The following is a 27,122-nucleotide window of genomic DNA, read 5'->3' on the forward strand; positions in this document are numbered from 1 at the left end:
AGAAATTAATACTTTTATTCAATAAGGATGCATTTACTTCAGCAAAAATGATAGTAAAGACATATTTCAGTCTTTTGCAATGTTAATAAAGATTTTTATTTTATATACATGCTACACATACATCATAGAATCTTAAAAAAAAAATGCATCACTTTTTCCACAACAATATTAAGCAACACAGTTGTTTTCGAAATCAATAATAAATGATTCTTGAGCACCAAATCAGCTCATTAGAATGATTTCTGAAGGATCATGCGACACTGAAGACTGGAGTAACGATGCTGAAAAGTCAGCTTTGCATTGCAGAAATGAATTCCTTTAAAACAAAAAAATTAAATAGAAAACAGCTATTTTAAATTGTAATAATATTTAATATTTAATGATATGATTAAAAAAATCACACAGACACCAAGAACAATATCTATCTTAAAATAATAAAAAAAAGTAAAAAACTATCACATTACAAAAACCGTAAAAACATACATGATTTTCAAAAAAGCGTTACTATCTCAGTCTGCCAACTCTTTTTGTCATTGGAAATGTCCTGTCAAGAGTCATGCATTATTTATACACATTTTACTCCTGAGTGTAAAGAGCCAAAGTGCCTTTCTGAGGTTGGAGGTGTAGATTTTTGAGAATGTGTGGCGCTGATGGATGTTTGATTGCTCCGGCAGGGGTTCTGCAGCAGCACGCGGCCGAGCAGGAGCAGGATCGAACCGACTTCCTGAAGCTCAAACAACAGCTGGAGATGGAGTTCAACCAGAAGCGGGCCAAGTTTAAGGAACTATATTTGTCTAAAGAAGGTAATATATTGTTTATGATATCTGCTGATGCACCAATAAAATACAGAAAAAGAGATGTTCTTATTATTATTTTTTTAAAGTTTTGCCTTGCTTGTTTGTTTTTAAGTTTTTGTTTATTTATTTATTTATTTTTTAATTTATTTATATATATATATATATATATATATATATGTATGTATGTATGTATATATGTGTGTATATATATATATATATATATATATATATATATATATATATATATATATATATATATTTTTTCATATATATATATATATTTTTTTTTTTTTTTTCAGTTTTATTTTTTTTTTTTTTTTTTTTTTTTTTTTGGTGGATGTATGATGTTATTTCTTGAGTTCACATAGGTGTCCTGGCAAATGTGTAGTTCATCACATGCACCTTTAAGGGGAAAACAAATTCTTGGGATTTGCACATTTGTTTTCAGTTCTCACCCTTTAAATAGCTATGTAATCATCCATTATTCAATGTGCCTGGATGCACTTATAAAGTAGACTAAACAACAAGCTAACAGTTCAGCTGTCTTCTTAGATCTTTATTTCACGGTGAATCTATCCTGGGGCAGGATGAAACTACTAAGCCAGATACATTTCAAAACTTTTCTAACATTGTTAGGAGGGATCTGAACATAAGGCTCCGTTTACACTTAATACATGAATATGGGTGCAAACAGGGGCCAATTATTAGTCCAAGTGAATGAAACATCATAGTGAGAACACACTGTAATAGTAAAACAAATGCTGGTGGCCTTACAGAACTAAACCTGTCGATTCCTCTACGTAAACCGTTGTTCTTGTCTTGTAAATATCTCAGAGGAGCTGAAGAGGCAGGCTGCTGTACTGGAGAAGGCTCAGGTGGAGCTGAGCAGTGTGCAGAAGCAGCTGGCCGAGGCTAAAGCAGAGATGGAGACCATCAAAGCGGTGGCCACTGTCTCTGAGAACACCAAGCAGGAAGCCATCGACCAGGTCAAGCAGCAGTGGCAAGAGGAGGTAGCGTCACTGCAGGCTATTATGAAAGGTAATAAGATACCGACTATTTTCATGCTGAGGTGTCTGATAACCGATATGCAGAAACACTTTTTATTTAATGTTCTATTTCTGTTTGAAACTGTAACTAAACCATTCATCTCTATCCTGAAGGTGACTGAACTGCTCTAGTACAATACTAATATTCCTCTGAGTAATAATAAAAAGTAAAATAATTTTTGCAAGGAATAAATTAAAGAGACTACCCCTCAGTGCTGTCACACCACTGAATTTAAAAGAAACCATGGGTAAAATTTTAAGGATTTTCTATATGGTACCATTTATTGCAATTTTTCATATTATCTAAGCTAGTTCTACAGAAGTTTGGGGTCAGTAAGATATTTTTTTTTTTTTTTTTTTTAATAAATTAATTTTATTCAGCAAGGACACATTAAATTAATCATAAATGACAGCAAAGATGGTAATAATTTCACAAATCATACATGTACTTTGTAAAAACATTTTTGGTGTAGGTTAAGTTCAGATAACATAGCCATTTGTCATCCCTTAAGGCTCGTGGTTGCTTTGAGTGTAGTCGTCCTTTATAAATCTGACATAGACACTTTGTACTGTGTATGTGTTTGTAAAAACTTGTATTTAGGCCTAATTAAAATAAAATATATCTGTATCTGGCTTTTATTTTAGATTATACTTCGATTAACAAAAGGTTTTTTATAGTTTTAGTAAAAAACATTTAACTTTGCCATTACAGGAATAAATTATATTTTAAAACTGTAATAATATTATTTTAAATTGCAATAATATTTCACAGTATTATAGGTTTGTAACTGTATATTTAATCAAATAAATATAGTGTTTGTGGTTATAAGAGAATGACAGTATGTTATTTGATATGTGTTTATAATAAAAATACAATAAAAAAAAAAAAAAAAAATAATAATAATAAAAAATAAAAATAAATAATTTTGTGTATCCCTAATTAATTTTCACTTACACTCATGTTGTTCCAATCCAAACTTTTATGAATTCTGTGGAACACACAAGAAGAATGCTGGTTAGCAGTTTGTAAGCAGTTTTGGCAACCATTGAATTTCATTGTATTGAAAATATATATATATATATATATATATATATATATATATATATATATATATATATATATATATATATATATAGGTATGTATAGGTATGTATATGTGTATGTATATATGTATGTATATTTGTATGTGTATATATATATATGGACCACAAAATCAGTCGTAAGTAGCAGGGATATATTTGTAGCAATAACCAACAATACATCATATCAAAAATGTTTTTTTTTTTTCTTTTCATTAGGATTTTATTGGGATATTAAGTAAAGATCATGTTCCATGAATACATTTTGTAAATTTCCTACCATAAATATATCGAAACTTAATTTTTGATTAGTAATATGCATTGCTAAGAACTTTATTTGGACAACTTTAAAGGCGATTTTCTCAATATTTAGATTTTTGTTGCACCCTCAGATTCCAAATTGTCAAATAGTTGTATCTTGGCCAAATATTGCTCTATCCTAACAACTTAATACATCAATGGAAAGCTCAATTATTCAGTTTTAAGATGATGTACAACTCTCAATTTCAAAAAATTGACCCTTATGACTGGTTTTGTGGTCCAATGTCACATTTTTATTTTATTTATTTTGCAATTTATCAGCAAACCTAATATTTAAGCACTGATGAATAGTAAAAGCCATTATGTTTAATAAATAAACATTCACGGGACGCATGCTATGTAGAGACAGAAGTGCAGTCAGAAATCTGCAGTGCGTCTTTGAGTTAAGATTCAGTGTAAGCCTTGTTAAATCGTAAGCGTCATAAATAAACCCTATTTCGACAAGGAAGGATTAGCAAGATGTCTACTTCTGATCTCTGCCTGTGAAAGTAAAATATGTTTCTGAGGCTTTCCGTTTGATGTATAAATCCTTATCTTGACGTGCATGTGCAGATGCAGAGCGGGAAGTTAAGTTGCAGTTCCAGCAGAAGTTGGAGCAGGAGCGCGCTCAGTGGGCACAGTACCGCGACGGGATGGAGCGAGAGGTAGCTGAGCTCCGCCGCCGTCTCTCTGAGGGCCAGGAGGAGGAGAATTTAGAGAACGAGATGAAAAAGGTCAGATTTACTTATTTATGTACTTTCAGGGATTTTACTTCCGTAAACTGTAAAAGAGAGAATGCACAATCGTTTCTTCTGAATTGTGACTCAAACCAGAGTGTTTGCATCGTGTTGGTCCTGGGTGTGCTTAGCAAGCTTGGATTTGTGTTATTCTAGGCTCAGGAGGATGCAGAGAAGCTACGCTCAGTGGTGATGCCAATGGAGAGTGAGATTGCAGCACTGAAGGCCAAACTGTCAAGCTCAGAAGATCGAGTTAAGGAACTTGAGGCAGCGAAGGTTAGACATGCATCAAAAAAGCAGAACTGAGAGCCAGACTGTTTTTTACAGATGTATTATTAGATCTGACTCATTTCTATATCATTTAGTTCCTTTCATGTTGTTATCATGATCTTACGAATTACTCAGATTTACACCTGGCCAAATGAATAATAAAAGGTGTGCAAGTATAACACTACACCCGTTAGTTAAGATTATGACTATATGGTAATGTTTGGCCTTAGTCATAAATCAGTTTTGTCTTGTAAAAGTTGGTTAAAGTCAGTTATCTAGCAACCTTCTCAGTCATAAAGTCAAAAGGTTGTAGATGAGTCTGCCAGTTTTTTTTTTCAAACATAAAATGTTCATTTTGAGTCAGCTTTTTGACTCCGAAGTGTAAAGGTTGTGTGTAGGCCTCTGTTTATGGTTGCTGTTAATCATGGAAAACAAAGTTTGAATAATGTGTTTGGTTAAATTCCAGGTGAAGGAGCTCAATCACGTCCTGGAGGCTGAGAAGTCATGCCGTACAGACTTGGAGATGTATGTTGCCGTCCTCAACACCCAGAAATCTGTCCTTCAGGAGGACGCAGAGAAACTTCGGAAAGAACTACATGAAGGTATGTGACCGAAGTATTTTTCTTATGCAAACATTTCTAAGAAGTTTCATGGAATACTGTATGTTTGTTGTTGTGTTTTTTTTTTTTTTTTTTTCTTTTTTTTTTTTTTTTTTTTTAATTTGTAACTTTTGTAACATATTTTTCTTATTTTGGTTGATTGGTTGGAAATTTCTGGTTGCCACATGCTATGTATAGCTTTATTTATCCCAAATTCTAGATTTAATGGTTACATAAAAAAATCAAAAAGCATGTCTCCTTTTATTTGAAATCTTGAGACTTACACAATTTAAGAGCAATTTATTACAATTTAAAAGTTTTATTTTCAAATTCAGTTGTTTTTTTTCCAAATTTTATGTGTTCCATTAATTTTCTGCATTTCATTTTAATGATTTCATTAAATTTAAAAAATCAAAAGCATCTCTAATTAGCTAATATTATATAAAATATAAACTCTGGTGTGTATTTACATTTTTCTGGTAAACTCTGGTGAATAACTTTTCTAGGAAATATTTCTTGAAGAGTAGTGTTTTAATAATAATTATATTATTATTATTATTATTAGTTGTACTATCATTACATTAAGTGATATACTTCTGTCAAATCTTTAAATTGACCTTCAAGTTTCTGTTTGTATGACAATAGTTTTTCTCCAAAGAAGCTGTAAAATGTTCATGAAGTGACTCTCAGAGCTGTTCTAGAGTTTGCAAACAATGATTTCACAGTGAAGATTGGTCTAAACATTCTTTACATACAGTACAAACACTCATGCCTGTCTTCACATAAACTTGCTCTAGTACTTACTAGTAAATGCGTTCAAGTTTGTCACAAAAGCACATTATCTTATGCCAATGATCTCCTCCGCTGAATGCTGAGGTAAACCAAAGTTTTTTTTTTTTTTTTGAAAATTAGTGTTGTTTATTTACATATTTCTAGTAAATAAATTCTGGTAAATTTTTCTTTAAAGATTAATGTTAATAATTATTATGTTATTAGTAGTAATAATGTCATTACATTAAGTAATCAATTTAAACTGAACGTTCGTTTTGAGGGATGTTGTGAAGACCTTTCTGTTTGTATGTAATATAATGGTGTATCACATACAATATACTGTACTCTCGGAGCAGTTCTAAATCATTTTAAAAGTTTTTTTGTTTTATTGTTGTGATTTATTGTTTTTATGATTATTCTACTTCCTTTTTTTGTGATTGTTTTTATAACTATTCTACTTCCTTTTATGTAAAGCACTATGAATTACCCTTGTGTATGAAATGTGCTATATAAATAAACTTTCCTTGCCCCGCCTTCTAGAGATGTATGTGCTTTTATGTATATTGAGGCAGCAGAGGCTGAGAAGTGAACAAAACCACATGTGTCATATTTAAATAATGTTTTTGCAGCTTAATATTCACAGATGCTAATCTGTATCACATTTTGATTGAAGTATACTGACCCACATTTGGTTTTTTCATCCAAAATTTGGCGAATTCTGTGATAAATTCCATTTTTACTGGATTTCGCAATTCTGTCTGCATTTTCTGCATCACACAAATCATAGGATTTCTGAAGGATCATGTGACACTTGGAGTAATAGCTAGCTTTCAAAATTAAAATACATTTTAAAATATTCATAGAGACAACATGTATTTTAAATGTTATTCCTAATATTATTTTGAAATATGAAGTAAAAATTATGTAACAATTTTACAGTTTTTCCTTTTTTTAAACAGTAATCTTACCAGTTTAAAACTTTTGAACAGATACTATGTAGTAATAACACTTAAAAATATTTTATAATAATTTAATTCAGTTATTGACAAGCATTATAGTTAACACTACACTACACAAATCAGGAAGTGCATACAGGATGTGCATTTGCATTTAGAAACTGAACGCAAGTTTTCAAGATGTGTTTTTAAGAGTTCAGCTATTTTTAACTTGACACTGTCTTTAAAACTCGGCATTTGTGGTGTCAGACGCTCAGAAAAGAGAATGAATGCATCCTGTGTGAACACTCCCCTACACAGTAGCAAACTTTTGCGTGCTTTTTTTGTTTACTTACATGGTAATAAACTCAACCCAAAACAAAAATGTAATATAATTATTGTAAGGAAAGATGCTTTAGATTGTGCTGATGGTGTTTTACAGATGAGATGTCACAGTAATTTTCACTTGTGAATGTGAGTGAAAGCCTAGAGGGCTTTATATCCCATTCCCAGTACATTATCGGTTGATTTCAGGTGATTGACGTCCAGTTTGAATTGTGTTTTATCTTCCAGTGGTTCACCTGCTGGAGTTGGAGCGGCAGCAGCACAATCAGCTGAAACACACTTGGCAACGTGCCAACGATCAGTTCCTGGAGTCACAGCGGCTGCTGATGCGAGACATGCAGCGCATTGAGAGCGTTCTGTCCTCCGAGCAGCTGCGGCAGGTGGAGGAGATGAAGAAGAGGGACCAGGTACTTTTGTTGTTTAATCAACTGGAAGCATTAATTGAATCATTTCTAAATCTCAGACTAAAAGTAATTCTCAGTTGAGGTTGTTTAACAAGTATAGAAGATTTGGTTGGTTGCACTGTGTTCTAACAAGATGTGAAGCAACAAGCTTTCAGCATCAGGTATCTTTTTTTCTGGTCTTACTGAAAGCTAAAATGCTTCATGAAGCACCAAAAAACCGTCTGCCAGTCAGAACATTTTTTGTTCAGCGCACAACCATGTGGGGTAAGAGTGTAGACATAAGAGACCTCACGCTGGGTGGGGCTGCTCAGCATGATTCAAAAGAAACCCATTTTTTAATACCAATTCAGAAACTTTTTTCTGAATAAAATAATTTATTTTTTAGTGTGTATTACACATAACATATACAGTGCTTTGTGAAAGTATTCATACCCCTTCATTTTTATTTTTTTTTACATTTTATGTTGATGCCTTATGTTAAACTGCTTTAAATTACCTACATCAATCTACACTCCATTACACACACCATTATGGCAAAACAAAAAAACTGTTTTTTTTTTAGTGGAAATAAAAAGCTTAAAGGATTCCATTGCATACATATTTATACCCTTATCTGGGACAGTTGGAATTTAGCTCAGGAGCATTCATATTTCAGCAACAGCTGAAAATGCATATCAGAGCAAAAACCAAGCCCTGAGGAAAAAAAAAACTGCCCATAGAGCTCAGAGACAGGATTGCATGAAACCACACATCTAGGGAAGTGTTCACTGAAGGTTCATAGAAGCATGTAGTCTCCATTATCTATTATGGAAGTTTTAAACAACCAGGACTCTTCCTAGAGCTTAAGATTAACACAGCAAAATATATAGATAGCCTTAATGAAAACCCAGTCAAGAGCATTTAGAAACTCAGACTGGGCAGAAGGTTCACTTTTTAACAGGACAATGAACCTAAACAAACAGCAAGAGTGGCTTATAGACAACTCTGTGAATGTCCTTGAGTGGCCCAGCCACAGCCTGGGCTTTAACCAAATACAAAATTTGTGGAGAAACCTGAAAATGTTCGTCTGTCGCTATCCAAGCTGACAGAGCTTCAGAGGTGAAGAGGTGAGGAGAAGAATGGCAGATAATTGCCAAATGCAGATATGCAAAGCTTGTCACATGATACTCAAAAAGACTTGAGGCTGTAAAGGTGCTTCACCTAAGTATTGAGTTAAGGGTATGAATACTTGCAGTGTACTTATTTCAAGTGTTTGTTTTTTTTTCTTAGTATATTTACAGAGTTGTGACACATCTGTTGTATGGGGTGTAGATTGATGTGGGGAAAAAAGTAATTTAAAGCAATTTAACATGAGGCAGCAGCAACAAAATGTGAAAAAATGAAGGGGTTTGACTATGTAGTAATAACACTCAATCAATGTTGAAATGCTCTCTATAGATATAGAGCTGTTTATTAATTTAAAAAAATAAATAAATCAGGTTATTGTTTGATCGTGATTATTCACATAACTTTATTATAAATACTGTATATATTCACATTGAGTCTCAGAATTACTATGGGAAAATTGTGCCACTGTAACAGAATATTTTAAATATTTATTATTTTGAATATTTAAGATTATTTGTTTCTTGGAATCTATTTATCTATTCCACGTACTGTGACATATAGGCCAGTATCACTGATACTGATGCCAATAATCCGATTGTTAATAAATAATAAAAAAAACAGTTACAGAACATTAAAAATAGTTTGAAAAGTTTTTAAATTGAATTGCAAAAATATTCATATAAATCCCTTATAATAAATGGCACATTTAGCTGTGACTTTTATATAGTGTCTGGTGATGTTTTCAGTTTTTTTTACCCTCTTTAAAGCTTATTTTTACTTTTAAAATGACAATTTAAAACATTTTTATCAATGTTTTTACGTGAGGGTTGATCCACTCTGTACAAAGTCAGTATCACAAGTGTTAAGGCAGCTTTGAGTTATAACTCATTTTATGAATCATAGCTAAAGCCATTTTCCTTCACTAATTTATCTTATTTTTAAAATTGTTTTGATATTATGAACTTGGTTTAAAGATGTTTGTCCAATCAGTTAAATTGTCTCCACATATTAGGGATATTTAAACAGCATAATTAGTCATGTACTTTTTTTTTTTTTTTGAAAACTTGTGGGGTAGCAACTCAATTCAGATTTAATTTTATGAATTGAAAGGGAGCCAATTCTTGAATTCTGAATATAAGCCAACGCTACACGCATGGAGAAGATTTATCACTTGATGCATTATCGTCTTGTACTTTGCTAGGACACCTGGTTAGCCTTGTGCTTACTGTACGTTTATGAAAATATTTGTATATTTGTCTAGGAAGAGGATGAGAAGGAAAGATTGAGCCAGGCTAAAGAGGCCAGTGAGGATGATGGGACAGAGCAAGCAGAAGCAGTGGAGGACTCTCTGCTCGGACTCTCCATAGAAGAGGTATTTAACACAAATTACTATCAAAAACGGTTGTAATCAAAGTCATTGAACAATAAGAACTTAATCTTTAATATGTAATCAAATTATTTTTATTTTTGGCAAACAGAAAAAGATTTTTTATTAATTGTTAATAGTTTATTGTTAATATTAAAACATGCAATAGTAATAATAACGAAATTAACTATTATTCTACACTGTATCATTATTAATATTAATACAATGTAGACCATAACATTACCTTAAATGTTAAGCATCTTGTTTTCTCTCTCATTTTGATCTCAGTCTCACCTCAGCCAGAGCATCCACAGCTCTTTACACTCTCTGGACGCAGACACCCCGGGCCGCCCAGACGGCTCTGACCCTTATAAGGATGGGCTTCGGAGAGTGCAGTCCACCGACAGCCTGGGTTCTTCAGGAGGGGCCCTACAGCCTCACGGGCTGGGTGGACACAACAACAAGGCCAAGTCAGCTAGCCAGCTAGACGAGTCAGACTTTGGTCCTCTAGTGGGGGCAGACTGTGGGGGCTTTGACAGCATGGACACCTCCATGTCATCCCTCCAGCCAGGACAATTTCTCCTCACCAAGGACCAGGAGAAGGCCATTAAAGCCATGACCCCAGAGCAGGAGGAAACCGCATCACTCCTGTCCAGCATCTCTCATAGTGCCGATACAGCTTACCTGCCTCCATCTGGCTACCGACTGGTCAGCGAGAGCGAGTGGAATCTGCTGCAGCAAGAGGTCAGATAGTAGATGCTTTTGTTTATTTTTAGGTTGACCATATTTGATGACTTGGCTGTCTCTAGTTGGTTTTCTGTACTGTTGAACCCAGCTAAACAGTAGCCTTGTTAGTGAAAATACACTTACTGGCAACTATATTAGATATACCTTTTAGCCTTCAGAACTGCCTTAAAGGGATAGTTCACCAAAAAAAAGAAAATTCTGTCATTAATTACTCACCTTCATGTTGTTCCAAACCTGTAAGACTTTCGTTCATCTTTGAAACATAAATTAAGTTTTTATTATTTTTGATCAAATCCGAGAGCTTTCTGACCATTCTCCATAAAAGCTAGAGATGTTTGTGTGTAAATATCCCAAAAGTTTCTGAAATACTCAGACCATCTCATCTGGCACCAACAAACATGCCACATTCAAAGTCACTTAAAGGAGAATCCACTTCCAAAACAAAGATTCACATATAATGTACTCATCCCCTTATCATCCAAGATGTTCATGTCTTTCTTTCTTCAGTCGTAAAGAAATTGTTTTTTGAGGAAAACATTTCAGCATTTTTCTCCATATAATGGACTGAAATGATGTCCCGATTTTGAACTTCCAAAATGCAGTTTAAATGCGGCTTCAAACGATCCCAGCTGAGGAAGAAGGGTCTTATCTAGCAAAACGATCAGTTATTTTCATTAAAAAAATACTATTTAAATACTTTTTAATCTCAAACGCTCGTCTTGCCTTTCTCTCCTTGAACTCTGTGTATTCTGGTTCAAGACAGTTAGGGTATGTTGAAAATCTCCAATCGCATTTTCTCCCTCAACTTCAAAAATCATTTCAAAATCATCCTACATCGCTGCAGAAGTACCGACACAGTGTTTGCAAAGTGAACATGCAAAGAAGATCAAACACTTGTAACAAAAAAGGTAAAACAGCGATATAGGACGAGTATGTTTTTCGACATACCCTAACTGTCATGAACCGTGAAAAAAAGTCCAGGCAGAGTAAGATGAGATGAGCCTTTGACATTAAAAAGTATTTAAATGGTATTTTTTTTTTAATGAAAAATAATCGATCATTTTGCTAGATAAGACTCTTCTTCCTCAGCTGGGATTATTTACAACTGCATTTGGGATTGTTTGAAGCCGCATTTAAACTGCATTTTGGAAGTTCAAACTCGGGGCACCATATCAGTCCTTTATATGGAGAAAAATGCTGAAATGTTTTCCTCAAAAAACACAATTTCTTTACGACTGAAGAAAGAAAGACATGAACATCTTGGATGACAATGTGAATCTTTGTTTTGTAAGTGGACTTCTCCTTTAAATCACCTTCCTTCCCCGTTCTAATGCTTGGTTTTCACTTTAGCAGATTGTCTTGACCATGTCACACTGTAGGATCTCAGTTGTATTAATGTTAGACTGGACGACAGTCAAGCTGCATTGCACGCTGGGCTTAAATGTTGGCTATCATGAAAAGTATATGAACGGCGGCAATACTGGCGTATTTAAGAAGAATAGTGTAAGCAGCACTACACACCCACATGAAAACAGGCGCAACCGGTGTTTATCATAGCAAAGGCAACATATCAGATGAATTCTGATGCTGCCCGAATTAAAATTTGATCTCAACGGCCGTTAAGCGACTGTCGGTGAACATGTCAAACCAACGATCAAAGACTGCCGATTTTAGCCTAGGATTATAGAAATCTTTTAGGATTTTCCAAATTTGTGTGAGCTGGGCTTAAAGTCACTGGTGGGTGAGTGTGATCTAAAAGGAGTTATGGTTATGTTTGGAATGGCATACTATCATTTTGCTTGTAATATTTTTGTACTACATAGTATATATGAAGAGTTCCAATGCAAAAGCCTCTAAAAGCCATCTTGGTCAAAAATGAGATAACGATATTGAGTGAATGCTCTCCACACATAGTATATGTTCATCAAGTACTTTCACTTTAAATGCGCTGAATCCCAGCCTCAGCCCATTCAGAAGTACCAGTAGTTACATAGAAACCTATACATAGTAGCCAGAAAGAAATGCTCATTTTAAAGAAAAACGTCAGACATCTACAAAATTCTACCACATATCTCTCACATCTGCTTTTATATGGCAATTAGAAAACTACAGTGCAACCATTGTCCAATTCCATGAACAAATGACTCTTCTGAGCCATTCTTTTTAGGAAATCAGAAAAATACAATGCAACCAGTGTATTGGTAGTACAGTTTTCAAACGAATCTTTTGAGCTGATTTCTTTTTAGTAAATCAGAAACATAAAGTGCAACCATAAACGGTTCTTTTAACACTGTTCAAACTCAAAGTTTGAATCTGTGAAAATAATAAGGGTCAGTTTTTCAAAACTGGGATTTATACATCATCTGAAAGGTGAATTAATAAGCTTTCCGTTGGTGTATTGTTAGGATAAGACAATATTTAGCCGAGATACAACTATTTGAAAACCTGGAATCTGAGGGTGCAAAAAAATCAAAATATTGAGAAAATCGCCTTTAAGTTTGTCCAAATGAAGTTCTTAGTAATGCATATTACTAATCAAAAATTAAGTGTTGATATATTTAAGGTGGGAAATGTACAAAATATTTTCATGGAACATGATCTTTATTTAATTTCCTAATGATTTTTGACATAAAAGAAAATTTGGTCAATTTGACGCATACAATGTATTTTTGGCAATTGCTATAAATATACCTGTGATTCTTATGACTGCATTTGTGGTCCAGGGTCACGTATGGAACTGGTCTTCAGTGATTATGTGTGATTTAGTTGCAAATTGAAGAAGAAAGTTTGTTTTTCAAGGCACTTTGTGACTTTTCTTACGTTGTACACGAAAAATTGTGCAACTCTCAAAATCTAATTTCTTAATGATTTGATATTTTTTAATAGTGATTTTATCATTTCAAAATATAAAGCAAAAACTAGAAATGAATGACTAATAAGCTAATAAGCGCTCCTCTGCTGCTGTCTACTGGTTATAGTGGTGTGTTGTTGTTTTTTTTAATTTTACATAAGTATTTGTTTACCACAAAGTATATCTTGGTCATCCCATTAAAAATAACATTCAAACTGGATCATTTTAGAGCTTTTTAAGTGCTGCAAATAGTTGTGTGAAATGCTTGAAAGTCATTCAAAAATGCTTGAATTTCCCTCTCAAAAGGTGAATACCACTGGTTTTGTGACGTACATCAGCGCTGTTTATAACAGAGAATTATGTGCAGAATTCAAACGCTTTTGCCTGGATCTCGCAGCGCTGTGCAGTTACAGTGTCGAGCAATCAACTTTGGTTCCTGTGTAAAGCTGTTACGAGCTCTGGCAGTTTTGTTTGGATTGCATAGCTGATAAACGGTCTGTGATGCGCATCTCAAACGTAGTGTGGTTTTGTTATGCTTTTGTTTCGTTTGGCATTTGATGTTTCTCATATGCAACAAAAATAACAGTAATTATGAGTTAAACAACACAGTGGTTGCACCAGCTCACAAAATTTGTTCGCAGTCTGGAGCCCTGCCCTCATGTTGTTCCATCTGTAAGACCTTCGTTCATCTTCAGAACACCAATTAAATTTTTTCTGATGAAATCCAAGAGTTTTCTGATGCTGCATAGACAGCAATGCAACTACCATGTTCAGGTCTTATAGTCCCACACTGCAAAAACAGATTTCTGTAGGAAATATAGGCAACTGTATCCCACAATGCAGTGCACTTTCCATTTACATTTTGATAAATGATCTGGATCAAAAATGAATGATTTTTAATCATTTTAACACTGTTTGATAACCGGGCACTGCTTGTTTAAACATGCAGTGTATCAAGGTCATGCGACAACAGGGTAGCATATGATTGTTTGAAATGGAACAGCAGTGAGGGCAGATCTTAAATATGCTTTAATAACACTTGTGTTTGTTTTTGGTTTGTTTTCACCCCAGTTAAAGAATGCTGGAAGGAAGTTGGGGCGGCGATGTGATATGTGCTCTAATTATGAGAAACAGCTGCAGGTCATTCAGGGACAAGAGGCCGAGACACGAGATCAGGTTTGTTTTTTTATGCTGCTAAAATCCCGTGCAAGACCCATAATGTAATGATTCAAAATGACATTCTGTAGTAATTGTTACACGGTGAACTTCCTTTGGTGCCTTCAGGTTAAAAAGCTTCAGGCCATGTTGCGGCAAGCGAACGATCAGCTGGAGCGCACAATGAACGAGAGGCAGGAGTTGGAGGACTCTGTCAAACAGGCCAATGAGGAAACGACTGCCAAGGTAAAGCTGATCTCTCTGATGGGTTTAGTGACAAACAAATCTGTTGACGGATTAAAGAAGTTCACTTCCAGAACAATAACACAGATAATTTACTCACCCCCTTGTCATTCAAGATGTTCATGTCTTTTTTTTCTTCAGTCGTAAAGAAATTGTTCTTTTGAGGAAATAAAAATCAGGAATGTTCTCCATATAGTGGAATTAAATGGTGCCCCCAAGTTTGAACTTCCAAAATGTAGTTTAAATGCAGCTTTAAATGGCTCTAAACGATCCCAGCCGAGGAAGAAGGATCTTATCTAGCAAATCGATCGATTGTTTTCTGCACTCCGTTTCATGACAGTTAGGCTATGTTGAAAACTCCCATCTTATTTTCTCCTCCAACTTCAAAATCGCTGTTTTACCTTGCGTACATTGCTGTTTTACCTTTTTTTTTTTTTTTTTTTTTTTTTTTTTTTTTTTGTTAATGTAAAGGGAGTTTGACCCTCCTTGCGCATTCACTTTGTAAACACTGGATTGGTACTTCTGCAGCAATGTACGATGGTTTTGAAGTTGGAGGAAAAATGAGATGGGAGTTTTTTTGATATACACTAACTGTACTGAACCGGAATACACAGAGTTTACGCAGAACTACACAAGACAAGCATTTGAGGTTGAAAAAGTTTATAAATTTTTTTTTTTTTTTTTTTTTTTTTTTTTTTTTTTTTTTTAAAGAAAATAACTGATCGTTTCGCTAGGTAAGACTCTTCTTCCTCAGCTGGGATCGTTTAGAGCCCTTTGAAGCTGCATTTAAACTACATTTTGTAAGTTCAAATTCACGGGCATCATAAAAGTCCATTATATGGAGAAAAACCCTGAAATGTTTGCCTCAAAAAATATAATTTCTTATCGACTGAAGAAAGAAAGACATGAACATCTTGTATGACAAGAATGGTGATTAAATTATCTGTAAATGTGTTCTGGAAGTGAACTTCTCCTTTAAACCTGGATGGGATGACGTACTAGTATTAATTTAATTTTATTTTATTTTATTTTGAATAATGGATGCCTTGACAGACAGTGATGACACGTTTTCAAGACTTAAAAAAAATAAGTCTTTTTTTTAGTATTTTTATTTAAAATAATAACAATACTGGAATTTGTGTTATTTTGGCATTAAGTTGCAGAAAACTAATTGTTGGAGTTTTTTTTGTACATACTTATTTATACTTTTATTTTATATCTAATATACTATTTCTCTGCTGACTAGCATACATTACATCCTCCATACTTTGCTACAATATAAAAAGGTTTTTTTTTTTTTGTAGGAAATTAATACTTTTATTCAGCAAAGATGCACTAAATTAATTATAGTACATATTTATGTTTAAAAAAAAATTCTGCTGTTCTTTTAAACTTTCTATCCATCAGAGAATCCTGAAACAATGTGTTTGTTTCCACAAAAATATTAAGCAGCACATCTTTTTTCAACATTGACAAGAAAAAATGTCTTTTGAGCAACAATTTAGCATATTAAAATTATATCTGAAGGATTATGTAACACTGAAGACTGGAGTAATGAAGCTGAAAATTCAGCTTTGCATCACTGGAATAAATTTAAAACAACTGTTTTAATATATTTTAAGTTGTAATAAGATTTCATGATATTGTTTTTACCATGTTTTTGATCAAATAAATGAGGAAAATCTTACTGTACTCACAGTAGTGTACCTTACAAGGCAGCATGGCTTTGCTAACTTCTGTTTAGAAGTATTTGTTAAATAAAAATGATATTTGTTTCTCACCAGAAATGAAAACACAGCCACAGTGTCTTCACAGTATTTTTCACCAATGTGAAGAATGTGCGGACTGCCCTGAATGCTACTCTTCTTCCAAGTCAAACGACTTAAGTCATTTTTATTTGTCTGCAGATCTCAGAGTTGAAGCAGAAAGTTCAGGAGTCTGAGTCTCTCATAAGCACTCTTCAGCAGGCCTTCAGCCAGGCCAAGAGGAACACCCAGGAACAGATGGTATGACCAAATACACACGCTCCTACACAACAACATTCACTTGATTTACTTGATGACGTTTAGTGAGAGTATATGTTTTGTTTTTTCCATTAAATAAATTCGACCAAGAACATCTTGGTTTCAGTCTAGTCCTATTTTGAGTTTCTTCTTCATGCCTGTGTGATCTGTGCTAATGCGTAAAAATGTCTTTTGGCGTTCAGTATTCATGCTATCTGCACTTTCTTGAGGCACATCTGTTTTTAATCTGAAGTTGCGCTATTAAGGTGATAAACTTGATGCTTTTGTGACATGATCCCCTAAATAAATCACCTTTAAAAGCTTTCTGTCGGTTAGTTATTACCTGAGGAATGCATGGTGAATAGCTCAGGGTCACTGATATTTTCATTTGTGGGTTTTTTTTTTAATAATCCTCTTTTATAATTGATCATTTTCCACTTTACTTGGATATATGCGTTAGAAAACCGTTTGTGGCTTTCAGTGGGTTTAGCAGGCTAGTGGTGTGTGTGGTGTGTGTGTGTGTGTGTGTGTGTGTGTCCAGTCTGTGCTGCTACAGTCCAGAGAGCAGGTGACTGAAGAGCTGAACAGACTGCAGAGAGATAATGAGAGTCTTCAGGGTAAACACAGACTTCACATGACGCTCCAGCAGCAAGAGGACTTTCACATGCCCACAACTGTACAGGTACTACAACACACATGTGAGCTGCATCTATTAATGCACCTTCTGTTCAATTCCAGTATGCTTCATCTAGCTGCTTTAACACTTAAATCCATCATGTTTGATTGGTTCCCATTCTTTGGCAGCATAGAAAAAAAAAAAAAAAATATGTCAAGTATAACGGTAATTCTGCAGAAGATGCTTTATTTCACTGTGATAAAGGGCTGTTGTTGACACTCTGAGGAAGGCATTGTTGGCTGAAAATCAGTGTGAAGTTACTTCTTGGAAAATTGTGCAACTGTGTAACAATTGGAAAAAATGGTACCAGGAGCCAGTGCTCGATTAAAAACATTGCTGACAACATCAAGAAAATTAAGAACATCTTAAAAGCTAATTGGAAAAAAAAGAAATTGATGATAAATTATAAAAATTATGATTATGATTAATAAAATCTTAGAAGCATCTGCTAAATGAATGAATGTAAAGTCATAAATTATAGGAAAAACAGGAAAACTGATCAAATCTTAGAACATTATGAAGAAAATTTAAATTAACAATGAAGTCCAGGAATTTATAAATAAATAACAATAAAAAAATCTTAAAAACTGATGAAATCTTAGAAATTGATAGGAAGTTAAAACCTTAAAAGCTAATAAGAAAAAAAATTGATGATAAATTATGAAAATGATGAAGAAAGTGAACTTATTACAATCTTAGAAAATTATGGGAGAAAAAGGGAAATTAATATAATTTGTACATCATTTTGGATAAAAGCATCTGCTTAATCAATAAATGTAAAGCCATAAATGATGGGGCGAAAAACAGGAAAACTGATTCAAAACTCAAATCTTAGAACATTATGAAGAAAGTTGAAATTATTAATAAAATGATTTAAAAAATCAGGGAAATTAATTAAATCTTAGAAAGTAAGGAAATTAATCAAATCCTACAGATGGGAAAAAAGGAAAGTTGATAAAATCTTAAATTATAAACAAAAAAAAAATGAAATCTTAGAAATGAATAGGAAGAGATAGAAAATTTGATAAATGGTGAACATTATGAAAAAGAAAGTGAATTTATTAAATTAATATAATTTAATATAATTTGTATGTCATTTTGGATAAATCATATGCTAAATGAATAAATGATGAAAAAGAACAGGAAAACTGATCAAATCTTAGAACATTATAAAGAAAATTGAAATTGATGAATTATTTTAAAAAATCGGAAATTATTTAAACCTTAGAAAATGTGGAAATTAATAACCTTAAAAGCTGATAGGAAAAAAAGGAAATTTGATAAAATAAAATATTAAATTGTGAAAAAAATCAGGGGACTTAGTGAAATCTTTTAGGAAATTTGATAAATTGTGAAAATTATGAAAAAAGCATCTAAAAAAGCATCTGCTAAATGAATAAACGTGAAGCCATAAATGATGGGGGGATTGAAATTGATAAAATTATGTAAAAAATAACTAAACCTTAGAAAATGAGGAAAGCAAATTATTATGAAAGCATCTGCTAAATGAATCAAGTTGATGCTAAATGAATCAAGTCAAATGATGGGGGGAAACAGGAAAACTGATCTTAAAAATTATTATTTCAGATCTTGAAATTAATTAAATCTTAGAAAATAACTAAAATAGCTACATAAACTGTTAAAACGTTAAAAACTGTGCAAACTATTTAAATGATTTTATAAAAATGCTTATCTCATAATCACCTAAAAGTTGGAAATGTACTGTGCAAAATAGTGTAGCAACTTGTGCAATATTATAAAATACAGCTGATATGCTGACATACAGATATGTCACAAATATTGGGTATTTTACTGCTATGCTCATCCAGTCAGATTTCAGTTTTTTGAATATATAATTTTGCCACATAGGAACTCCAGAAGCTGGTGTTGCAGTACAGGGAAGACATTGTGTCTGCGCGCACAGCGGCAGAGCATTTGGAGGAGAAGCTGAAGGCTGAAATTCTGTTCTTGAAGGAGCAGATTCAGGCAGAACAGTGTCTGAAAGAGAACCTGGAAGACACTCTACAGCTGGAGATAGAAGGCTGTAAAGAAGAGATCGGTGAGTGGATTGTAGCTACCTGTTGATTTGAATAGTCAAAGAAAACTTACAGCTGGACGACATGATGGTTTATACTTTCGGTTTAGCCAATAGACATTCTGCTGTAACCTTTTAGAAATCCAGAAATCTTTTTCTTTTTTTTTTCTTTTTTTATTTATTTTCTGAGGTTGAGCGTCCGATCACATGTATCTATAGGCACATCAGTAATTAAGTTCTAAGCAACTGATGCACTAATGCCTTTTTTAGTTTAATTAATTTATATAATACATTTATATAATGCAAAACATGTTTTAGCACTGAAGCAGGACTTCATCTATCAAGTTCCAGTTAAAAAAAAGAAGAAAAGGAAAAAAGTAATTAGTGATTCATTTTGTCGGTTCATTTGTAAAGCATTTCATTCACTAGATGATGATAAATTCATGGTTGTGTTATAATAAATCAACCTATTCAGGTTGAATTTCATGCCAAAATAAGTAGATTATGAAATGCACAATTACCTTTTAATGAAATGATTCCATGATAGATTATTCAAATGGCCCACCCTTACCTTGAACGATCAAAAGCTGCTCTCAGCAGCACTGGATGTACTTGCGCTGAAGCTTTGAAATGTATATCTTTAGCGTTTCGGAAAAATGTAACCAAATCCAACTACAGATCCAAGTCCAGAGCTGATTAAAATCATTGAAGGGCTTTTCAAAACTCCTTCACTCGGAGGAATGCACACATTTATCTACTTATCTACCAATCACGTTTTGCATTTCAATACTGTCTTTTTCTCCTCCACTCCTCCCTGCATTGGTGACTTGTGTTCAGACATCCTGGAAGGTATGAATCCCTGCTTGATTGTGTGTTTGTCTAGGTCATGTCTGTCTATAGTGGCACCACCGATGCCATCCTAACGCACTCCCTAGACCCATTAGCACTGTGTGTACAGAACCTGCCCTATCACATCCACATCACTGCGTACTACTTCATTTAGCTGTGTGCTACACTAATACTAATATAAATTCACATGATGTTGGTTTTAGCTCAGAGAAATGAAACTTGGGATGTGGTCATGCTCACAAATATGCATGACATTATAGAAATGTCACCCCATGTTGTCTGAATACTTGTAAGTGTTGTGGAAGCTGCTTTGAAACTGCTGTCAAGCTGCTTAGGAGTGAAAGCTACTTAGGCAGTCAAATTATGGCCAAGTTGGTCTTTTGTAGGTAATTACATTAAAAGAGTGAGAGTTAAAAAAGGATAAAAAGCTTAAAGATAATTTGGTGTTGCTGAGATATCTTGAACACAACTTAAGAGAGTGAGGGCATTGTGAAGAGCGATTTTAATTATTACCTCAACTCAATCAGCTGAAAAACTGCATGCAATTTTTATTTTTTAAGCTACACTATAGGGCTTTGTATGGAAGCTTGTTTCCACCACTGAATAAAAACTTGTTATTGTGACTTTAGTTCCGTTTTTTTTCTCGCAGTTGTGAGTTTTTCACACTACTGTGAGTTCGCATCTCGCAATTCTGACTTTTTTCTCGCAATTGCAAGTTTATATCTCGAAATTCTGACTTTTTCATGCAAATGTGAGTTCGCATCTCGTGATTCAGACATTTTTCTCACAAATGCCAATTCGAATCTCGCAATTTTTTTTTTCTCGCAATTGCAAGTTTTTATCACAAAAATCTGATTTTTTTTCATGCAAATGCGACTTCGCATCTCGCAATTCTGACTTTTTTTCTCGCAATTACAAGTTTATATCTCACGATTCTTAATTTTTTCTCTTGCAAATGCGAGCTTATATCTCACAATTAAGACTTTTTTTTTCAGTTTTTTCAGAGTTGTTTTCTCGTGGTTTGTGAGTTTATATCTTGCAATTCTGGCTTTTCTCAGAAATGTGAGATGAACTCGCAAATGCAAGTTTGTTTCTCACAATTCTGACTTTTTTCTCGCAATTGCAAGTTTATATCGAAATTCTGAGTTTTTCACGCAAATGTGAGTTTGCATCTCGCTATTCGGACTTTTTTCTTGCAAATGCGAGTTCGTATCTTGCAATTCTGACTTTTCTCGTAATTGCAAGTTTCTCTCACAATTCTGACTTTTTTTTTCTTGCAAATGCGAGTTCACATCTTGCAATTCCGACCTTTTTCTCACAATTGTGAGTTTAAATCTCACAATTCTGACTTTTTTCTCGTGAATGCGAGTTCTTATCTCACAATTCAGACTTTTTTTCTCCGTTTTTTCAGAGTTGTTTTCTCGTGGTTTGTGAGTTTATATCTTGCAATTCTGACTTTTCTCGCAATTTGACTTTTCTCAGAATTGTGATATAAACTCACAATTGCAAATGCGAGTTTATATCTCGCAATTGTGATTGCATATTACACAATTCTAATCTCATTTCTCAGAATTCACAGTTTATATCTCCCAACTCTAAGGGAAATAATGTCAGAATTGTGAGGTGCAAACTCGCAATTGCGAGAAATTCAGAATTGTGAAATAAAAAGCTACAATTGCCATTTGTTTTTTATTCATTGGTGGAAACGTGCTTCTATAGCTTTTTTACTTGTTAAAGTATTTGAAAATGCTACACTGTTTTGAAACAGTACGTCAGCTGTTCATGTTACTGAAGTCCTCAGCACTGCTCAGAGGCAACCTTAGTACTGCTTGTAAAGGTTATTTAGGTGACACAGTGCAGATAGAGTAGTGCAAGCCTGAGGAGATGCAGTTATTAGCTTAAACATTCATAAAACACACCCTCAGCTATTTACTTGTAATTTTCAAAGTCATGTTGAATTCATTATCAGGTCACAGTTTTTCAATTTTCATTCTGGCTCAGTCAGCAGCACTAACACACATATTTTTGAGCAAATTATTCCTTTTGTTACTGAGGAGAACGTTTGCCATGCATTAACTTTGTGTCTGACTAATGCAAAACACAGCAACAGCATGTGACCATGCTTTTTTTTTGTCTTCCAACCTATAGCATCTTTTTCCAGCTTGAAAACGGAACTGGAAAGAGTGAAGAGTGAGAAGGAACAGGTAGGGCAGGCGTTCAAAGCAGACTGCTGATTTTTATTGCCTTCTGGCTTGAATGTCACAAAACCGGCCAAAACCTTGTCAAAAAGCCTTTTTTCTGGAGAACAGTTTTTGAGACGTGCATTTTTCACAATAATGTATTAAATAAATAATATTTGTTGCATGGTATTTATGCATAATATTTGTATTTGTCTTACAATAGTAGTAGCATTGTCATCAATGTTTTTTGTTTTTTGTTGTCTGTACTTGTTAACAAAGCTGTTCTTTATTTTTTTTATTTTATTTTTTTTACACAACAGCTGGACAGCAGCTTGGCAGAGAAGAGCCAGATGCTGGAGAACGTCCAGGGCCTGAAGAACAGTCTGGAGGAACAGTTAAAAGATGCCCTCGGCAGCAAGGTCTGAACCCTCATGTGATCACAGCTCTGCCTTCACACTAGACGTCTCCGTGCTGATCTTATGAGTTATGCTTCTCATAAAAACTCTTTGCAAAGTTCATAGTCTACTCAGTGCTTCCTGTGCATGTGATGGATCATTTGATAAGATAAGCAGAGTTCTCAGAAAGTCCATACAAACAGCAGTATTGGAATTGCTTAAAACAAAAGACTGCATGTTTGTTTTAATTAATATAATCATGTATTATAAATTAAACTGAAACCTTGAAAGAAAGTGTGTGTGTGTGTGTGTGTGTGTGTGTACTTGTTCTTGCTACATTGTGTGGACCAAATGTCCCCACAAGGATAGTAAAACCTGAAATTTTTGACGTGGTGGGGACCAGCCTGCGGTCCCCACAATGTAAAAAAATGATTAAAAATGATGTTATGAAAATGTAACAATGCAAACATGTTTGTGTGTGTGTGTGTTGTAGAGTGCTTTGGAGACTCAGGTGTTTGAAGAGAAAGACAAGGCACAGAGACTTCAGACAGAGCTGGATGTCAGCGAGCAGGTCCAGAGAGATTTTGTTAAACTGTCCCAGACCCTTCAGGTAAACACATTTCACATGTAGAACGTGAAGAACTGCTTGAGGGCACAACACAGCATGTCAAGATTGTTCTGGGAGATGATAGTAGCTTTTCTTTTCCTAGTGAGTTGTTCAGTCACATGACTAGAGGCAAAATCACTCTGCTTTATTTGATACACATCTAGGAATTTCTTCAGTAAATGTGTTTCCTTGATAGTCAGTGTGCTTTTGCCTTACTAAATAGAAAAAAAAACATATCCATCTCAAGTGAGTGTATGTTTTTTAAGACTAGGGTGTTGATGTAAAATAATTTTAAACATTAATAAATAGTTAAAGGGAACCTTGGGTATTAAGACTTGTATGGATTAATATAACAATATCTCTTACTGAATATGTAGTAGAAAACCCATGAAAGATTTGTTATTTAAAAAATCCAAATCATTTTATACATATTTTGGACTATGGGGGCTGACATTATTTTGAAGTGAAATGTTTGCACTCTGTGAACTACTGGCGCTACCGGTTGCTATTTTTCCTGCAATAAAATAAAATACTAATGACCACAGCTACTGAAAAAGCTTATAGGTGGCAATGTTTATAAGCACAGATTTAAACCAAATGCCATACCATCAAATTTTCCCCACAGAGAGTGTAAATGCCCCCGGATATTGAGTGAAATCTGTACTGAGAAATTCTTTCAGTGCCTGCGCTGTCATGACAAGGCATCAGCATGTTTACATCCTGCCAGGGTGGCATCTAGCGTTTCTTGTCTTTGCCGTTTGTAAGCTCTTTCAGTAGCTGTGATCTACTAAAAGCCTCAGAAGCATCAGGGCAAAAGTTGAGAGAACAAAGCCACGGATCTTTAAGAAGTTTTATTCATCCACAGGCATCTTCCCATTCTTTTTTCCTTTGTTTTTATTGTTAGGAAAGCAGTGAAGACTTACATCACTTCTCTTGTCGTTTGGCTAAAAAAATTACAACCAAAACCCCCAAAATGTGGCGTTGTATCAGTATTTTATTTTCAAAGTTGCTGCAGTATAATTAGCAACAGGTAGTGCCATTAGCTCAGTCATTGAAATAACGGCGCCCCCATAGTCGAAAATATATATAAAACGTTTTAATATATAATATGAATAATGTCTCTTACTGAAATATGTAGTAGAAAACCCATGAAAGACTTGGGTTATTCAAAAAATCCACACCATTTTATACATATTTTGGACTATGGGGGCACTAGTATCATGTGAAATGGTTGCACTCTGTGAGCTACAGGTGTTTTTACTGAAACACAACTATGAATAAGTAACATAAAACAAAATACTGATATGATGACCATAGCTGCTGAAAGAGTTTATAGGTGGCGATGAATACAACCGTAGGCTTTTTTTTTGTTTGTTTTTTTTTCGCCCCCAAGGAGTTTAAATGCCTCCAGATATCGAGTGAAATCAGTGCTGAGAAACTCCTTCAGCGGCTGCGGCGTCATGACAAGCTTTGGCATTTTTACATCCTGCCAGGATGGCATCTAGCATTTCTTAGGACTTTAGGACTAAAGTGGAGAGAACAAAGATGCTGGTCTTGAGGAAGTTTTATCCATCAACAGGCATCTTCTCTCTTCCCTCTCTCTTACGACTTCAGAGTTGCTTATTAAGGCCCGAACACCAATGGTGCGAGGACCTTATTGGAATTGCTGTTTTTTCTTAATCTTCTCCAAAATGAATCACCTTTTTGAGGGCCTAAACATGCTTGAAAACTGAAATTTTGCATGCATGGCAAAAATGGTGAAAAATTACATCTGATATGGGTTTTTTTAGAAGCGGGTGTCAAAAAAGTCCCCCAGTACGAAGTCCGAAACCCAACAGGAAATCTGTTATTGTAACATTTTTGCCATTTTCAGGCATTGCATTTTAACAAACTCCTCCTAGAGATTTATTCAGATCAACACCAAATTTGGTCAGTCTAATCTAAAGCCGTTTTTGTCGTTAAATTGCGTAGAAATTAAGTTTTCGTTGAAGATCGTGTCCGTGGTAGCCTGACAAACTTCGATACTTCGCCATGAAACAGGAAGTTGTTATAATACAGGCATACAATGTCTGATCAGCACCAAAATGTACGTGTTTGAGTCCTGTCTTGAACACATGCCCGTGCCAATATTCAGTTATAGTCATAGCACCACCTGCTGGCAGCAGGAAGTATTAAGGGTGTGTCTGTGGCGGCCTGACAAAGTTCGATGTTTCACCATGTAAAAGGATACAATGTCTGATCTGCCCCAAACTTCTCATGTTCGATAAGAGTCCTGGCCTGAACACATTTAAAGGCCAATATACTGTTATAATCATAGCGCCACCTGCTGACAACAGGAAATGACTTGTTTTACACTAATTTAGACATGCAGTGTCCAATCTGCACTAGACTTATCATGTTTGGTAAGAGTCCTGGCCCGAAGACATCTAAAGGCCAATATTCAGTTATAATCATAGTGCCACTTGTTGGCAACAGGGTATGTCAAGTTTAACACTAACTCAAACATGCCATGTTCAATCTGTGCCAATCTTTATATGTTTGATCAAAGTCCTGGCTTGAACACATCTACATGCCAATTTTCAGTTAGAATCATAGCACCACCAGCTGGCAGCAGGAAGTTTGGCACATAAAAAATGATACATTTCTCCTATATTTACCACTTTAAATGCATATTGCTCACAGTTTGCTGTGTTCCTAAAGCCACTGGATGGAGTTGAGCCCGGGGTACGAGGGCCTTTCAACACTGCGCTGCAGCTTTAATTCAGAGTTGTGTTGCGGTAAAAATAGCAACAGGTAGCACCAGTAGCTCACTAAGTGCAACCATTTCACATCATAGTAGCACCCCACAGTCCAAAATATGTAAAAAATAAAGTGGATTTTTTAAATAACCCAAGTCCATGCGTTTTCTACTACATATTTCAGTAAGAGACATAATTTATGTTATGTTAAGTCATAGAAGTCTTAATACATTTTATACGTATTTTAGACTATGGGAGGTGCCATTATTTTGATGACATGAAATGGTTGCACTCAGTGTGCTACTGGCACTACCTGTTGCAATTTTTACTGCAACACAACTTGAAAAATAAAATGCTGAATCAACGTCGCATTGGCTACATTTACATGCACAGTTTTTGGTTCAGTTGGACTGGATTCATTCACTGAATGTTGCCTGTTGGTGCAATCCAAAACAAGGACTAGTGGGAGGTTGTCCTGCTCCACTTCACAGTTGCCAAGTGAAAGGAGAGTTTTATAATGACAGGACCCGCATTTATACAACACTTTATTCAAAAGGAAGAACCACTTTTTCTGCACGTCATACGCCATTACACAATTTCTGTTTCAATGCACATGTGCAGTCCGTTCAGTTTCGTTTTTTAATCCAGTTGAGTGTTTACATGCACTCTCAATCGTTTTAGAAAAGGAACAAACCACCCCCTTTAATTTCAATCGAAATGTAATTCCAACCGAGCTCAGTCCGATCGATTAAGGTGTTTACATAAAGGCTTTTCAGTCCAATTGAGCCATCAATCCAATTACAAATGGATTATTTGGTTGCATGTAACCACTGTGTGGCTTTTGGTTGTACTTTACAGTCAAAGGGCAACGCAGATCTTTAGAAAA

At 34.6% G+C, this 27,122-nt stretch overlaps 1 protein-coding gene across 2 annotated transcripts in view; it reads left to right on the forward strand.

Moving 5' to 3' along the window:
* The window catches only part of rabep1 (rabaptin, RAB GTPase binding effector protein 1), a 34,249-nt gene that overhangs the window by 3,110 nt on the left and 4,017 nt on the right, over nucleotides 1–27,122 (forward strand). Inside the window, exons 2-18 of one of the 2 annotated variants that reach the window (XM_051108806.1) lie at nucleotides 675–803; nucleotides 1,632–1,835; nucleotides 3,797–3,957; nucleotides 4,117–4,236; nucleotides 4,697–4,832; nucleotides 7,109–7,287; nucleotides 9,653–9,763; nucleotides 10,046–10,501; nucleotides 14,427–14,531; nucleotides 14,640–14,756; nucleotides 16,661–16,759; nucleotides 17,298–17,438; nucleotides 19,302–19,491; nucleotides 20,305–20,316; nucleotides 22,465–22,520; nucleotides 22,817–22,915; nucleotides 23,385–23,501. In XM_051108806.1, the coding sequence (XP_050964763.1) occupies nucleotides 675–803; nucleotides 1,632–1,835; nucleotides 3,797–3,957; nucleotides 4,117–4,236; nucleotides 4,697–4,832; nucleotides 7,109–7,287; nucleotides 9,653–9,763; nucleotides 10,046–10,501; nucleotides 14,427–14,531; nucleotides 14,640–14,756; nucleotides 16,661–16,759; nucleotides 17,298–17,438; nucleotides 19,302–19,491; nucleotides 20,305–20,316; nucleotides 22,465–22,520; nucleotides 22,817–22,915; nucleotides 23,385–23,501 (2,432 nt within the window). The remainder of the gene's footprint in view (nucleotides 1–674; nucleotides 804–1,631; nucleotides 1,836–3,796; nucleotides 3,958–4,116; nucleotides 4,237–4,696; nucleotides 4,833–7,108; nucleotides 7,288–9,652; nucleotides 9,764–10,045; nucleotides 10,502–14,426; nucleotides 14,532–14,639; nucleotides 14,757–16,660; nucleotides 16,760–17,297; nucleotides 17,439–19,301; nucleotides 19,492–20,304; nucleotides 20,317–22,464; nucleotides 22,521–22,816; nucleotides 22,916–23,384; nucleotides 23,502–27,122) is intronic. The other variant, XM_051108807.1, reaches the window with a different exon arrangement.

This window comes from Labeo rohita, chromosome 5, assembly GCF_022985175.1.
Source record: "Labeo rohita strain BAU-BD-2019 chromosome 5, IGBB_LRoh.1.0, whole genome shotgun sequence".
NCBI lineage: Eukaryota > Metazoa > Chordata > Actinopteri > Cypriniformes > Cyprinidae > Labeo > Labeo rohita.